The sequence below is a fragment of the Pagrus major genome, chromosome 22, assembly GCF_040436345.1.
Source record: "Pagrus major chromosome 22, Pma_NU_1.0".
Classification (NCBI taxonomy): Eukaryota; Metazoa; Chordata; class Actinopteri; order Spariformes; family Sparidae; genus Pagrus; species Pagrus major.
The window spans coordinates 30,746,746-30,764,658 of record NC_133236.1 but is presented as its reverse complement, the minus strand read 5'-3'; the positions used below and the strand labels follow the sequence as shown (position 1 = coordinate 30,764,658).

The following is a 17,913-nucleotide window of genomic DNA, read 5'->3' as shown; positions in this document are numbered from 1 at the left end:
CATCATCAGTAACTGATAATTAGATTTTAAACATCAACATGTTTGTTTGTTCTGAATTATTTCATTTCTGGAGATAAATGATTTTTTTAATATGTCACTGAATGATGTCACAGTATGAACAGAGTACTGTTGTAGTACTTGTACTTCATTTACTGCACTAACACTCCGTCATGTGTTTGTCTCCTTTCAGAGCGAGTACTTTGAGATCTACACACAGTACTGCACCAACTACCCAAAGTGAGTACTGACAGTCTGCAGGCACTATATTTATACTGCAGTAACACCACAGTACTGTGGTACTATAGTACCACAGTACTGTGGTGTTACTGCAGTATCATACAGTAACTGAGCTGTGACTCGCTGTAGACTGAACACTTTGACTTCAGTTACGTCTCAGTTTGATTTTAACGTTCAGCTTCTCAACCTGCACATGATGTTACTGAATCACCTGTTGGTACCTTTTCACACCTCTGTGTATCTGTTCACACCTCTGTGTATCTATTCACACCTCTGTGTATCTATTCACACCTCTGTGTATCTGTTCACACCTCTGTGTATCTGTTCACACCTCTGCGTATCTATTCACACCTCTGCGTATCTGTTCACACCTCTGTGTATCTATTCACACCTCTGTGTATCTATTCACACCTCTGTGTATCTGTTCACACCTCTGTGTATCTGTTCACACCTCTGCGTATCTATTCACACCTCTGTGTAACTGTTCACACCTCTGTGTATCTATTCACACCTCTGTGTATCTATTCACACCTGTTTCTACTTGCTGGCATCTGTTCTTTCCCTGTTTGCACCAGTTTCTACATGCACACACTTGTCTCTGTTCATTCACACCTGGTTCACACCTGATGGTATAGTCAGTGTTCCTGTTCACACCTCTTTGATTCTGACTGATCACACCTGGTTCTGTTTTACACAACCTTTCCATTTAATCACAGCAGCTTCTATCCAAGCACACCTGACTTTTGTTTCTACATGTTCACACCTGATGTTAAAACCAGGGTCCCCGTTCACACCTGTGTGTTTTGCCCCCTTGTTGCAGTTCTGTTGCAGCACTGACTGAGTGCATGAGGAATAAATCTCTGGCCAAGTTTTTTCGGGAGCGTCAGGCAGCGTTGAAGCGCTCGCTGCCTCTCGGCTCATACCTGCTGAAACCAGTTCAGAGGATCCTCAAATACCACCTGCTGCTCCAGGTAACCAACACACCTGAGTGACATCACTGATGATGATGATGATGATGATGATGATGATGATGATGGCGATGATGATGATAATGATGGTGATGATGATGCTGCAGGAGATAGCGAAGCACTTTGACCCAGAGGAGGAGGGGTACGAGGTGGTGGAGGAGGCGATCTACACCATGACGGGCGTGGCGTGGTACATCAACGACATGAAGAGGAAACACGAGCACGCCATCAGACTGCAGGTCTGTCACATGATCACTCAGTACTGATACTTTACTCTGCTTCTACTCCATTACATTTTTACTCTGCTTCTACTCCATTACATTACCTGACAGCTTTAGTTACTGGAGTAAGTACCCGATGATCAGACCTGCAGCTGTTTTGACGATGCTAAGCTAACATCATGCTAACATATGTGTGTGTCCTTCAGGAGGTTCAGTCTCTGCTGCTGAACTGGAAAGGTCCGGACCTCACCACGTATGGAGAACTGGTTCTGGAGGGAACCTTTAAGGTCCATCGAGCTAAAAATGAGAGGACGCTCTTCCTGTTCGACCGCATGCTGCTCATCACCAAACGCCGTGGAGAACACTACGTCTACAAGACGCACATCTCTGTGAGGACGACACTGTTCTACACAGAACCTCATTTACACACCAGACACTATAACACATGAACCATAATCACAGATGAACAGAACAGGGCGGTTCTGACACTAACTAACACAAACATGAAGACACTCAGTTTGTCTCATTTGTTGCAGGATGAGATAATTGATTGTGTTGATGAAGGTTCTCAGTCATCTGGGTCATGGTACCTCTAAGTTCTGTATCATAGTCAACTGGACTTGTTTCAGTTTGTTAAAGACGTTTCACCTCTAATCCAAGAGGCTTCTTCACTTCTAACTAACTGGAGGAGTTGCAGGTTTTAAACTATGTGTGGGAGTGTCCTTACAGAGTGCAGGAGTGTCCTTACATGGTGCAGGAGTGTCCTTACATGGTACGGGAGTGTCCTTACAGAGTGCGGCAGTGTCCTTACAGAGTGTGAGAGTGTCCATACATGGTGCAGGAGTGTCCTTACAGAGTGTGGGAGTGTCTTTACATAGTGCAGGAATGTCCTTACATGGTGCAGGAGTGTCCTTACAGAGTGCGGGAGTGTCCTTACAGAGTGTGAGAGTGTCCATACAGAGTGTGAGAGTGTCCATACAGAAGAGGGGAGTGTCCATACAGAGTGCGGGAGTGTCCTTACATAATGTGGGAGTGTCCTTACATAGTGTGGGAGTGTCTTTACAGAGTTGTTAGGGCCACTTGTGGGTCGTTGGTCAAACCGACCTTCATGTGTGTTGCTAAGGCTAGGTGAGCCCAGGTGTGAATGGTTGTTAAGCTGTCTGGGGAGAGAACTCAGTACAGCATTGTAGGTGGGTGATAAGTGATGTCGTGGCCTAAGACATCACTTATCATCCACCTACGATTCAGTACTGTGTTACAGCACTTAGAATTATTGATAATTGATTACTGATTTTCAGGTCTGATGTTAAACGTGAATTCATCTGAGAGAATCTTTAAACTCTGCCAGGCTCATAAACATCCTGTCTGTGACAATCAGTCTTTGTTTGTGTTTGTTTGTTTGTTTGTTTGTTTGTTTGTTTGTTTATTTGTTGTCAGTGCTCCACTCTGATGCTGATTGAAAGCGCCAAAGACTCTCTGAGCTTCAGTGTGACTCACTACAAACACCCCAAACAGCCTCACACCGTCCAGGTGAGACCGTCTGCACGTGTCCCCCACCTGTCCTCTATCTGTCACCCACCTGTCCTCCACCTGTCCCCCACCTGTCCTCCACCTGTCCTCTATCTTTCCCATACCTGTCCCCCACCTGCCCTCTATCTTTCCCATATCTGTCCTCTATCTGTCCTCCACCTGTCCTCCACCTGTCCTCTATCTGTCCCCACCTGTCCTCCACCTGTCCTCTCTCTTTCCCATTCCTCTTTCCCATTCCTGTTATTTGATGCTGACTGTGATGCATTCAGAGTTGTAAAACATAAACATGGTGTCTCTCTATGTTGATGAAATCTTTGTTTGTTGTAAATGTTTGCAGGCGAAGACAGTGGAGGAGAAGAAGCTGTGGGCTCATCACATCAAACGCCTCATCCTGGAAAATCACCATGCCATCATCCCACAAAAGGTCACACACCACTAACACCAGCATCCCCATTAACACCAGCATCAACGCTAACACCAGTATCACCACTATCACCAGTATCACCACTCACACCAGCATCACCACTAACACCAGTATCACCACTAACACCAGCATCACCACTAACACCAGTATCACCACTAACACCAGTATCACCACTATCACCAGTATCACCACTAACACCAGTATCACAACTAACACCAGCATCACCACTAACACCAGTATCACCACTAACACCAGTATCACCACTATCACCAGTATCACCACTAACACCAGCATCACCACTAACACCAGTATCACCACTAACACCAGTATCACCACTAACACCAGTATCACCACTAACACCAGCATCACCACTAACACCAGCATCACCACTAACACCAGTATCACCACTAACACCAGTATCACCACTATCACCAGTATCACCACTAACACCACACCAGTATCACCACTAACACCACACCAGTATCACCACTAACACCACACCAGTATCACCACTATCACCAGTATCACCACTATCACCAGTATCACAACTATCACCAGTATCACCACTATCACCAGTATCACAACTAACACCAGTATCACCACTAACACCAGTATCACAACTATCACCAGTATCACAACTAACACCAGTATCACCACTAACACCAGTATCACAACTATCACCAGCATCACCAGCAGTATCAAAGGCAGAAATGTTTACTGTTTGTTGTTTTGTTTGTTTCAGGCTAAAGACGCCATCTTGGAGATGAATCCTACATGTGAGTAAATGTTAAACATAAACATGTTGTTTGTTTTTATTATTTCTGATGTATTTATGTATATTTTAATGTCACAGTTAATTTAAGTTGAGATCAATTCAACAACCTTAATAGAGCTGATCAGTTTCATGTCGATCAATAAATAAATACTGATCAATAAATAAATACTGATCAGATGTTTGTTTAAAATAATTATGTGTAAAGTTCTCAGTACCAGCTGTCAGAAGGTTGTAGTGCAGGAGAAAGAACACAAACACTGAATGTTTATACTCAGATTATGTTGTTGTTGTTTATCATTGTTGTTTGTTTCCCCTGCAGACCCTCCCAGGTATCGTTACAGTCCTGAGCGGCTGAACAAAGCTCTGTCCTTTCAATCGGACGAGTTTCCACGAGAGAGAGAGAGTCGTCAGGGACGACGACAGTCAGGTACACACACACACACACACACACACATACACACACACACATACACACACACATACACACATACACACACACACACACACATACACACACACATACACACACACATACACACACATACACACACATACACACACACACACACACACACACATACACACACACACATACACACACACACACACACATACACACACATACACACACACACATACACACACACACATACACACACATACACACACACACACACACATACACACACATACACACACACACATACACACACACACACACACACAACATGAACGACTTCCTGTTTACAGATCTGTTTATGTCTTCATCAGTATTTTCTTTTGATCTGTAAATGTTTGTTTTCTTCTTCAGAGCCGATCAAACAAACAGTGAAGAGCAGCAAAGGTAAACAAAACTACAACTTCTTGTCTCATGTTGTGTTCACTGACCTCACAGAGTCCTCAGACACTCTGATGTTCATGTCTGCATCCTCGTGGATCTGCTGATCACTTTAGTTTCATCTCATCAGATTCTCTTCATCTCTGTGAAAACACAGACTCCATCCTGAACTCGTTTATCTTTAAATTGTTTTTTAAAGTATTTTAATTACATAAATCTTTAGCTGAGACCAGAGTCTGCTGAAAACTCTCCCGTTTGATGCGTTCAGGGTCGGACATGTGAGCAGACTGTGTGACACTCAGTGTCCATGCTGATCAATGATTCTATCAGCTGATATCTTCTGTCAGTCATGTGATCAGTAGAGTCTGCACAGAGAACTGACCTCAGATCATCATTTCATGTTTTCAAACTCTTTGTTTTCAGTACCAGACTCAAAAGATCCAGTGTCGCACATGTCGGCCTGTCCCTGAACTCATCAATATATATAATTAGTGGCTTCTTCTGACTGAGGAGACTTTCTGCTGTTAATCTACAAAACATGACCAACAGCAAACAGGACAAATAAGAGAGTCTGTTTTGTTTCTTTGTGTTTAAGCCTGTTACCATGACGACATCACTGCCACAAACTGACTGTTGTGATGAAAACAATAACTGCATCCTGTTGTTATGAACGAGATGAAACAAGTGTTCAGATGATATTTTCTATAAATTCTGATGACCTGAACATTTTACTGTCTGTTTAACCGTCTGCTCTTCTTCCTCTGCTGCTGACGCTCCTCTTCATCACAGCCATGTTAAAGGTAAGAGACAAGCTGCTCATCACACACGCACACACACACACACACACACACACACACACACTGTGACTCAGTACTGCTGTCAGTCTGTTGATGATGAAGATGAACACTTCAGTTTACAGCCTGTAAAATTAAAAATACGGTAACATAATTCAGGTGTTATGACGAGATGTTGTCAGAGATGCAGGGTCAGAGGTGAGCTGCCTGTATGAAGGTGCAGCACCAGCAGGGGGCGCTGATGATCACAGAACAGGATGAACAGATCATAAAGAGGCAGACAGGTGCTTCAGTCACATGACTTCACCCAGGAGACCAGGGTTTGAATGCTATGTGAAGCTATCCACCTCACTACAGCTCCCATCATGCTTTGTGCTAATTATGGGCATGACCCAGAGTGTCCTGTCACCGAACCAGAACCAGTGTTCTCCATGGTAACCAGACACTGATTCTCTCTGGTGAGGTCGGCCCTTCATGAAGATCTGTTAACGTCTTTATCAGATGAGTTCTGCTCACACTGTTGTTGTTGTTAGCTCACTAAGCTAACACTTCTAAAGCCTTAAAGTGCCACCGCTGCGTCAGTTTTTATGATTAGTTACGATTGTTCTGCTGAGCTCCAGAATTACAACCTGTAATCTTTCCACAGTGACCTCTACAGGACACTCAGTGGTTTCAGGGAAGTAGTTCTTTTAAGACAAACTGTGCTTTTCCTAAACTTAACCAGGTAGTTTTGGTGCCTTTATTTTGAAAGTGTAACCAGACGGTGCAGTTATTGTTGCTAACTTCACCACAGAACGATCGGAGTGATACCAGGTGGGATAAAATCTCATTTATGCCACTTTACGCATGAAAACAGATCCGTCCATCTTTAAACGATGTAGCTGTAACTGTCCACAACCGTCAATGTGTCCTTTACGTTGGTATAGAAGTTAATACATCCAACAACACACATGGACGGTGGAGGAGGCTGTGATAATGAACCTGTGAGGTCATTAAACCCACCGTTGATTTTGAATGGTTCCTGGTGTTACTGCTCTGTTTACACGAGGAGGGTCGGGGTCAGGGGGGTCGGGGTCAGGGGGGTCAGGAGGGTCGGGGTCAGGGGGGTCGGGGTCAGGGGGGTCGGGGTCAGGAGGGTCGGGGTCAGGGGGGTCAGGGTCAGGGGGGTCAGGAGGGTCGGGGTCAGGAGGGTCAGGGTCAGGGGGGTCGGGGTCAGGGGGGTCGGGGTCAGGAGGGTCGGGGTCAGGGGGGTCGGGGTCAGGGGGGTCAGGAGGGTCGGGGTCAGGGGGGTCAGGGTCAGGGGGGTCAGGAGGGTCGGGGTCAGGGGGGTCGGGGTCAGGAGGGTCGGGGTCAGGGGGGTCGGGGTCAGGAGGGTCAGGAGGGTCGGGGTCAGGAGGGTCAGGATTAGACGTCTGCTTTCACAAAACGTTCACAAATACAAACAAAATGAAGCAGAGGAGAGACGGAGAGCTCATACGTATCTAACTTGCAACATAACTGAGCCTTTAAAATTATGTTCCTCCACAGACACACAGCTGAGAGGAGCTTTCATTAATGCTAGTTTCCTAAACAAGTAATCAGATTACATAGAAGTTATATAGAGTAACCCCGGGGGGGCTGAGGAGCAGATGATCCAGCTCTACATCAGTCCTGTACACAGTGAACAGGATGATCAGAAACCGATGAGCAGTGTTGGCGTCCTGCAGCACTCATACAGTGAGGGTGTGTTTTAGCGACACAGACGCTCTCTGCAGCCGGCTACCAGCCGCCAGGCCGAGGCTGAGCGAACCGCTGAAGAAGAGGAGCAGGAGGAGGAGCTGGGCAGCAGGAAGGACTCCCTGGAGCGACTGGTCTGCAGCGAGGAGGAGGAGGAGGAGGAGGAGGCGGAGGAGGAGGAGGCGGAGGCGGAGGCGGGGAAGTTGTCTCCTCAGCGGTCTCATCAGACGGAGGACAGCGAGGTGGACGATCTTCTGTTGGAGGACGAGCAGGTAGACGACTTCGCCAGCTCCGTGCTGGCTGCCATCTCCTGCTGGCACCTCAGGGTCTCCATGGTGATGGTGAGGCTTTCTGCTGCAGGCTTCAGGTTTCCTCCAATATGGCGCCCTCCACCCGTCCCGCTCCGTAACACACTAAAGAGACCGATAACAGCGCTCCCACTGATCACTTGCTGTCAGGAGCTCTCAGCTCTCTGCATGAGCTTCATGTGTGGAACTAACAGCAGCTGGTGACGGACTGAGACCAGAGACGTCACACTGAGCCTCAGTCTGAGGTTCAACAGTGAAACCGTTCACTTCAGGTTGTGGCTTACACTAATAACCTGAACTACTCTTTACTTTATTTCATTTCGTTCTGCTTTACGGAGCTTCACTTCAGCTGACCTGCAGCTTTGGCATCGTGTAGTTTGATCCGACTCTCCTGCTGAGGAGCTGAACTCTGAACCAAGCCGAGAGTCTTCAGGTTGGATCCAGTGTGCTGCCGCTCGGTGTTCGGTTGCTGTGCTGCTTCTTTTATTTGCATGTGTGGTTTCAGGGAATGAGTTTGTGCTCGGTGTGAAGCTACTGTGCAGGATTTATCACTTCACTGACAGAATAAAGGGTCAGTTCACTCAACAGAGAAACTTATTTTCCTGCTTCCTCCTGTGGTGTTAAAGCATGAAGTTTTATTTGCTGAGATTTATTCTCCCAACAATTCATGTGATTAGAAGTGAGCTTGTGAAGCTCCAAGTATCTGAATATTATATTTGAAGAACTGAACAGTGTTCTGTTTATTCTGTGGATGATCCAGAAAAAACAACACATTGTTGGAGAACATGATTTTTTTCTGGTTTGTGTGAAGTGACCCTTTAATGATGAGTGGACAGTAACACAGCAGATTGTTGTTTGTGGCCTTTGACGATATAAAACTATTTAAGTCCACTCAATCTGCTGTTATTAAAGATGAAGTTGTATTTTAAGTTAATTTTTGTTTGTTTGTTTGTTTGTTGAAGGAGGCAGATGGCGACAGCGTCTCTTCTAACGGTTGTAACAAAGAAAATGGCCGACTTCCTGAAGAAGACGAGCCAGGTGGAGCTGGACCGACATGTGAGCAGGTAAATATTAATAAAAATAAATATAATGGTTACTGTGTGAGAGCAGTGTAGCAGCACATGACTTGGATTCAGCAACATCCATGTGATCAATCTGTCCCTGAGAGGATTAATCAACTAGTCGGGTTAGGGATCAGAAGACAGACCAGTTAACTCTTCAGGGCTTCATGTTGTCAGCCTGATCCTTCTCTGTTTCAATTCTTCTTTAGTGATTTAGAATTTTTTCTCAGGTCTGAGAACTGAGTCGGTGTCCCTCTCCCAAAGCTGTCCGGGTCAAACCTGCACTTCAGAGTTCATGTTCCACACATGCTGTGAATTGGACGTACTTAGACCCTTTTTTGACCAAGGCCGTTCAGTTGCTGGTCCTGGAACCACTTCTTTGCGTTTCGACAGCCAAAGAACTGGTTCCCAGACAGTAAAACTGGTTCTAGAGTGGCACCAACACTTTGTTGGTCTAGAACAAAGAATGGGGTTATCGTGACTAACTAAAACCGCTTATGACCACCATTTTGAAAACTAGAGCTAGTGTAGCTTCTTCTGACTGATCCACGGGAGAGTAAACTAAGGATTTTCACTATTTTCACTAATCGAAGCAGCAGTGGTCCGAGGACCAGTCATGTTTGGATGCCGATGTAGGCATGCAAAGCCAGGAACAACACTTGAAAAGAGTCGATGTAGTCAGCCGTAGCTGTTCCTGGCAATGCTGGAAAATGTATACAGACGTAGGCGTATATAGTGACTGAATGATGTGACTCGACGATGGCTCTCACGCCCGTGGAAAAGCAAACCAGTTCTTAAAAGGTTTACAGGTTGAGCCAGAACCAGCACTTGGTTTGCTTTGGTGGAAAAGTGATATTAAAGTTCGACTGACAAATGGGTCAGAAAATATTTTTCACTTCTAATTGTTTTTCCTGTTCTGGATTTTCTTCTCCAGGCCTCCACAGATGAGCTGCCACAGGAGAAGCTGTCAGAGCCTGAGCCGACTGAAAACCCAGAACCTGAACCGTCCTTTGATCCAGACAGTTTGTCCACTACACCTCCCAGGATCCCAGTGTCTCCTCAGAGGTCAGAAGAACTGAAACCTGAAGGAGATCCCGACTCCACAGAGAAACCGTCCTCTGCCACAACGGATTCAGATTCAAAGACTTTGAGTAGTGAAGAATCCTCGGAGGACGAGGACGATGTGAAGGAGTCAGAAGAGAACGAGGCTGAAACCACCAGCATCCTTCCCTCCTCTGTCCTGGACAAAGCCAGCGCCATCGCTCAGCACTTCACCAACAGCATCAAACGAGGCAGTGTGGCCCAGGACGACGCTCGTTCCATCGGCTGTGCTTCACCACGGTTACCAAGCAGGACCGGCAGCAGCCTCAGCCTCTCTGCTGAACCCACTGATCGACCTTTGCAGCTCAATAGTATCTGTTCTGATCCTGCAGAGACCTTCGGCATGACAGACTTGACCATGCTGTCTCCTCGGGACGACAGCCTCTTTGACGCTGAGCGAAGCATTCGGCGGAGACGGGACTCCACTCTGTCCAAGCAGGACCAGATGCTCATTGGCAAAATCAAGAGCTACTATGAGAGCGCTGAGAACCAGGGTGTCACCTTCAGCCTGCAGCGCAGAGAGAGCCTGACCTACATCCCGACTGGTCTGGTCAGGAGCTCAGTCAGCCGCTTCAACAGCATCCCAAAGGATGAAACAGTCCAGGCCAATTCCTCCGATTCGACCACATCCTCCAGTCTTGACCCTTCTCTCGCAGGGTCAAACACCCGGGGTCACATGGTCTCTAGTGAATCTTTGGATTCTTGTAAGTCTGATCAGAGAAGCACAGTTCGAGAAGACTCGGGAGAAAGCCAAAGGTCCAGATCTCAATGTGTGCAGGACAATCCACCTGAGAATGAAGAGTTCAGACCTTCGTCTGAAATGATCAAGATCTGGCAGACAATGGAGCGAGAGATCACCAGATCCCAGAGTGAAGACAAAGGACGTGAACGATATCGAGAAGCTCCACAAAGCTCCAGAGCAACTGACGTCACCCTCTCTGACACAACGAAGACCCAAAACAAAAGCTGCGACCGACAGAGTGGAGCGTCTGACCTCAGTACCATCACAGAGGAATCCCGGAGTCCCTCACCCCTCAAGCTCAAAGCCTCCGCTGTGAATCAGTCAGGAAGTCTGAAGGACTCACTGAAGGTGTTCGGAGAGGACAATGTTGTCCTGAGGGCTCCGGTTCCCCGAGTCGCCCAGCTGAAGGCTGAGGCAGAGGAGGAAAGGCCCAGTGAAGATCCAAACCAGCTGGATGAGGTAGACAAGACGAAGAGCAAAGTCCTCCACCTGGCTCGTCAGTACAGCCAGCGAATCAAAACAACCAAACCAGTCATCCGCCAGCGGAGCCAAGGCATCCTGATGGGCAAGAAGAGCTTACCCTGCGTGGTGGAGGAGGAGAGTGCAGGTACTGTGACTTCCTGTTGTCTAAAGGTGCCTTCAGACAGAGTGCAAAGAAGTTTTAATGCTCTTCAAGGAGTGTTTGAAAAGTCTGAACATATTAAATACTGATTCAAACAGTTTAAGTTTTTAAACACGTATCAGTTGTGTTGAGTCCGACAGATGGACACACATCAGCAGTCTGAAGTCTTAAACAGTTGAATTAGACTTTGATCCTGTTCTGTTTTACATTTTGCAGGTAAACCCAGCCTGACTCTGCCGCTGGTTTCTCATAACAGGCCAGTCTCCCTGGCTCTGAGCCCTGTAGACCAGAGCCATCCTCTGACCCCCGGCCTCACTTGCAGCTGGACAGGTAACTCAAGGGTGGTCTCTCCGGGTCGGGCTGGCTCCTGCAGCCCCATCAGTCCCCCTCAGTCATCCTCCATTGAGGGCTTCGACTGGCCTGACGTCCAAGAACTCCGCTCCAAATACTCCGACCACAGTCGCTCCCAGAGGAGTCTTGTGAGCCGGGGTCAGTCTCTCCCTGAGCAGATGTATGACGGCGGTCTGAGGAGGCACTCCAGCTGCTCCTCCAGCTTCCTCCCTGACGGAGCTTCTGGAGAGGTTCCTTCAAACAAGCCTTGCGGCAGCTGGGATGCCAGCAGAGAAGAACGCAAGAAACGTCTTCACCGGGCCAATTCTCTGGACCCTCGGCTGAGTGAAGCACAAATGACTGAGCTGCAGAAGCTCCAGGGTCAGGCTGCTAATGTCAACTACGATGGTTACTACGTTGCAGCAGAGGCGCCGCTACCAAACGACCCCGAACACAAGATGATCATCATGGAGAAGCTTCCAGAGCCGGAGTCAGAACCTGCAGGATCCAAAGAAGATGATGAGGACAACTACGTTCAGATCCGTTCACCCACCAGCAGGGAGAAGATCTCCATCCTGGCCGTCATTGACCGCTGCCGGCTCTATCAGGAGTCTGATGAATATAAACAGAGGGAGGAGGTGAAAACCAAAACTGAGCCGGCGAGGTCCCAAGAGCTCGACACCACGGCAGCATCCTCAAACGATCGGGATGACGAGTCCCAGAAAACAAGCTCAAACTCCAGACAGAAGACAAAAACCGATCAGCAGAGCATCGTGAAAAACCTGAGAGAGAAGTTCCAGAGTCTGAGCTGAAGAAACACTTCCTCAAAACTTCAAAACTCTGAATTCATGAAGCCAAAGATTCATTAATAAGATGCAGAATCCAGGTTGTTGAACTTCCAACAAAAAGTAATTATTCCACAGCAGAGAGGAAGATTTCTGCTTCAGCTCCTGAGATTCTGACAGAATCTAATTATTCTTCAAGTCATTTTGAATTGATGAACAAAAAGCTTTAATGTGGAGATCATGAAATATTAAATCAACCCAAAGTCTTATTGTTACACAATAATATGTATCATAATGATTTTATGAGACAGAACATCTCATGATGACAGCAACTCTTTACTTAAAGACCAAAAACAACTTTCTCAAGATCTTTTCTGACATTTTGTAGATAATATCTAGAAATATGTAAATATCTTTATACCGTCCTCGTGTACAAATTCCTGTCAGTCAGAATGTTTGTTTAAAGCACCTTTTGTACAGGAAGTAATTACGTGTTGCACAGTTCAGTTTTGGGAGGTTTTCTTCTTCAGCTGTTCTCAGAGATTTTAGGGAATCGTCACTACACGAAGGGATCGCTCTTCTTCTTACCGTCGTCTTTGCTGTTGTAAAAGTTTTAATGTTTCAGTGTTCAGATTTAAGCTCGAGTGCTTCCAGAGGACTGACGGCTACCTGTGACCTCACAGGAGCAGAAGTCTGTTTTCTGTCTTCAGATGTTTTAGATTGATATCAGTCTCATCTCAGTGTGTCCAGTACAGACAGAGATCCAGGATGTGTTAGCCTAGCTAAGCACAAAGACTGGAAGCAGGAGCTGGATCAGAAGAGATCCGTTAAAGCAGTCTGACTCACCTGTAACATGTATAAATGTATTATAGTCTTTAACCAGGTTTCTTTATTAAGACTCTTCTGTAACTTCAAGTCAAACCTCATTAATTCTGTCAGACGCCACTGAGTGTCTGATGATTCTCCTCTGAAGTTCTGATCCAAACAGAAACAGTGAGCTGAGGTTCAGCTGTGTGGCCTTGCTCAGACATAATCAGACGTTGTGGTGATCAGTGTCTCCATATCAGCCATGTTGTGAACTTTAACCCCTGAACTGACCGGCAGCCATTAAACAACAAAGAAGCAGCTGCTCTGCTGCGATCATGTTGGTCCGACAGTGACTGTTGTGAAAGTGAACAGCCAGGAGACGAGAGTCCACCAGACCAGACTGAGTGATGACACACGACACGTCACGCTACACAAAGAAAGATCTGTAGCTCGACCACAACTGACCCGTCCTGCTGACCCGTCCTGCTGACCCGTCCTGACATCACGTCACTTTGTTCCTTCATGCAGCTCGACGTGACGTCACCTTGTGTTTCTCCGACAGTTCATTCTGTTTCAAATTTTTCGCAGCAGTCAGCTTTTTTGTTTGTTTTTGTTTGATTTTTCGACCCACCTGCGACCTCATCCTGAACACCTGAGCCTCATTAAAGTGAATGGGAGGACTGCTGTTTTCACCACATCAGCTGATTCTGTCTGAGGTCACTGTGAACGTGTTGAGGAGAGACGGTCTGGTCGTCCTCCGCTCTGTAAACTCCTGTGACACCGGCTAAACCGGTGCCAACTGTCAAACTCACTCTGAGGTGGAATCGATCAGGACGAATCGATCAGGACGAATCGATCAGGATGAATCGATCAGGACTAATCGATCAGGACGAATCGATCAGGACGAATCGATCAGGACTAATCGATCAGGACGAATCGATCAGGACGAATCGATCAGGACTAATCGATCACGATGAATCGATCAGGATGAATCGATCAGGACGAATCGATCAGGACGAATCGATCAGGACTAATCGATCACGATGAATCGATCACGATGAATCGATCACGATGAATCGATCAGGATGAATCGATCGATCAAGTGTCTCTGAAGATCGTCTTGACTGTAACGTTCAGAGAGGAGCCACTCAGATCAACATGAGGAGGATCTGAGCTGCTTCCTGAGGACACAAATAAATAAAGGGATGATTTTAAAAGATGTTCAAATAAAAGATTTAATTCACTTTTTATTATTAATCTAATTTATCACACAACTGTGGATTTGTTTTAACTTCAGCAGGAGTTTTATAAAAGGTCAAAATAACTTTGTGATCGAAAACAATTGAACTTTTAATAAATAAATCATAATGAATTTATTTTAACAACTTTTATTTTTTTGTTGTTTATTTGAACATTTTTTATGATTTGTTCTTTTGTTTACCGCCTAAACCGTCAGTTGTGTTCTCTGCACACACTCCACCTTCAACTCAGACAGTTGATTCATTTTGCTCAGTGGCACTGTGGCAGATCTGGGACTTGAACCTGTGACTTCTCTGTAACCACTCAGTCGACCACTGTCAACAGTCGGGCTCACACCTGACCTGTACCTGGTGTGTGTGTGTGTCTGTCTGTCTGTCTGTGTGTGTCTGTGTGTGTGTCTGTGTGTGTGTCTGTGTGTGTGTGTGTGTGTGTGTGTGTGTGTGTGTGTGTGTGTGTGTGTGTGTCTGTGTCTGTGTGTGTGTGTGTCTGTGTGTGTGTGTGTGTCTGTGTGTGTGTCTGTGTGTGTGTGTGTGTGTGTTGGTTAGCTGGTTTCTGTCCCTCATTGATCAGCAGTCTAATTATTCTGTGTGTGATGATGTCACCAGGATTACTCTGATAATGTAATCTGATACATTCATGTAGTCAGTATCCTAATGTAAGTATTCTAATATTAAAGGTGCAATATGTAAGAATTTGAGTTGAAAACATTCATAATGTGACTCAAGTGATCGGAAGAACACCAACACTCCCAGGTCGGACCGCTAGCTGCACAGCTAACTCAGCTAACTCGCTAACGGCAGCTACAGTGAGCAGCAGTGAGCGGCTCCCTACATGCTGATCTGTTTGTTTAGAATTCAACATATTGCAGCTTTAAAGTGATTTAACTTGAATACTTTGTTTCTTTAAATGATTTTGATGCCAAACATTCAAATAAAGACGAGAGAAAAGAAGAAACGTGGAGTGTTTTTATATTGACATGTTTTATATTGACATGTTTTTATATTGACATGTTTTATATTGACATGTTTTTATATTGACATGTTTTATATTGACATGTTTTATATTGACATGTTTTATATTGACATGTTTTTATATTGACATGTTTTTATATTGACATGTTTTATATTGACATACATGTTTAATGCTTATATATAATACTTAATGTTAAGTGCATCCCTCGAATCTCTGCACATTAACGCATGAGGCACAGCAGCTAAACTTCATTGATTATTTAAATCTCTTGACTAGCCGACAGGATTGGTCAGAATCTGACGTTAATTACTGTCCTGTGTTCTTCTACACATCAACAGCTCACACGCAGTTCAGGTTAATTCAGTGAAATAGTTTGGAGTGAAGCAGCTGTCTGATAAATCCAGAGCTCCATCAGAGCAGTCTAACAAATATTTATTTCAGAAGATAAAAGTTTAATTCTGTTTCCTCTGTCAGAGGCACATAATTAGTTTACCCTTTAATATTATAGAGCAAGATATTACAATAATTCAATAGATGGTTTTGTGCTACTATAGAACATATAGGTGATGATTAAATCCCTACATGCATTTATGGCTAATGTAACAACAGGCTTCAGTGAGCTCACTGAACCAACACAAACTGCACCTTTTCTTGAGTTGTTGAGAACATTTAAGCCTTTATAATTAATAAGATATAATTTGTCAGTAACTGAGGTTTAGGTGCTGATTGGCAGATTTTTCTTACCTCCACAGAGCCAGAACAGCTGTTTCCTCTTTCTACTCTATGCTGCTGAGCTTATCGACACCCTGTACAGACATGGAGCTCTTATCAATCAAATAAATCAATTCTTACTATGATTGTTAGTTGCAGCCTTTAAAGTAGTTGATCTACATTACACAGCATACTGTATGTATTAGTGTACAGTTTTCACAGTTTTGTCTGTTATTCTTCTTGAATAGAGCAGTGAACTCCTCATGAAGAAGTGCTGGACCCACCTGACCTGTGAGATAATTGTGTTTGCTTCAGTCATAAATTCATGATTATTTGAGTTCATGTAGTCATTTAACTGTATTAAAATGTAATAAATAAAGTGTTAAAAAGTTCAAACATTGATAAGAAGTGTGTCTAAACGGTACCACCTTAAAATGTTTGATTAAATGTACTGTTTCCTGTAAGGGTTTATTTTACTGCAGAATGTAACAAGAGCAGAGTTCAGTGAAGGGCATTGTGGGAAATGCGATGACGTGTTAGTAGAATTCTGGGTCAGAACAACGTGGCTGCAGATCAAGAGCACACAGCACCACAGCACTTCTACAGGTGGTCCAAGAGGCACACACGGTGATTATCTTTCACTTGTTATTTGGTTTCAGCACATTTCTGTTGAGCTCACGTGTTTCAGACTGATTATCAATGGACACTAGCTGGAGGACTTCAACAGTGAGCAGGAGATTTATGTTCTGGACCTTCCATGTTTGTTATCTTGGTGTTGTGTTCACCGTGTCTGCTGAAGCAACAGAGAGAACGCACAAATAAAACATCAAAAGACGTCTGTATGAAGTGTGGGTATAATATCAACGGACCGATGTTTCCTCAGGACACTCTGACCACATGGACTCAAACTCAGACTGATCCACATTAATAATAAGACACATCACACTCTGATTTCATATCCTGAGGTCAGCTCTGTATTCACACATGGATGAGACAGAAAATCAAATTGTAAGTACTTACACAGAGGAGCTCGTTCCAGCTGTCGACAGGATCTGGACGGATCTGAAAGAGACATAAAAAGAGGAAACCAAAGATTCAACAAGTTAACAGGGAGGAACATTATTATATTATTCTGTATGAAAATAATTCACACCAACAAGACAATGAACAGTCAGAGTCTGTATATTTGATTAGGTGAATCCAGTGATAATATAATGTTTGTATCCTGGGCAGATCGAGTATTCAGAGGCTTTACTTAAGTAAAAATGTGAAGAGTTAAAATGACTCCACTGCAAGTTAAAATCCTGTGTTCCATCTCTGACTTTAAGGGTATTAGCAGCAATATATACTTAAGTTAAAGTATCTAAAGTAAAAGTACTCAACGACAGAAGAAAGAACTCAGTCTGTAAGACATCATATTAAAATAACACGGATTCATTATTGTGTACGCAGCATTAATGTGGCGGCTGCTAAAAGAAAAACTATTTAGGTAAAGTACTTTATATAGTGTTCATTAGTTGTATCTAAAACATTACATCATATATTTTATAAACTCAACATGAAAAAGAAAAGAAACTTCATGAGAAATGAATAACTAGCTGTCATCATCAGGAAGCTGCATCAGAGCCAAAGTAGCACATTTTTCAGGTACCAATAATCAGAAAGATGCTGAATATCGCCCTCGATTATCGACCCCTAATAATCAATATCA

At 44.7% G+C, this 17,913-nt stretch overlaps 1 protein-coding gene across 1 annotated transcript in view; it reads left to right on the top strand.

The window, feature by feature from the left end:
- Positions 1–15,469, top strand: part of plekhg3 (pleckstrin homology and RhoGEF domain containing G3) — a 35,946-nt gene extending 20,477 nt beyond the window's left edge. The window contains exons 6-18 of the mRNA XM_073492575.1: positions 191–237; positions 1,058–1,208; positions 1,313–1,444; positions 1,633–1,815; positions 2,864–2,956; positions 3,294–3,380; positions 4,123–4,156; positions 4,475–4,582; positions 4,967–4,999; positions 5,783–5,793; positions 8,774–8,875; positions 9,807–11,322; positions 11,554–15,469. Of these exons, the coding sequence (XP_073348676.1) occupies positions 191–237; positions 1,058–1,208; positions 1,313–1,444; positions 1,633–1,815; positions 2,864–2,956; positions 3,294–3,380; positions 4,123–4,156; positions 4,475–4,582; positions 4,967–4,999; positions 5,783–5,793; positions 8,774–8,875; positions 9,807–11,322; positions 11,554–12,479 (3,423 nt within the window). The 3' untranslated portion in view covers positions 12,480–15,469. The remainder of the gene's footprint in view (positions 1–190; positions 238–1,057; positions 1,209–1,312; positions 1,445–1,632; positions 1,816–2,863; positions 2,957–3,293; positions 3,381–4,122; positions 4,157–4,474; positions 4,583–4,966; positions 5,000–5,782; positions 5,794–8,773; positions 8,876–9,806; positions 11,323–11,553) is intronic.
- Positions 15,470–17,913: the final 2,444 nt, after the last annotated feature.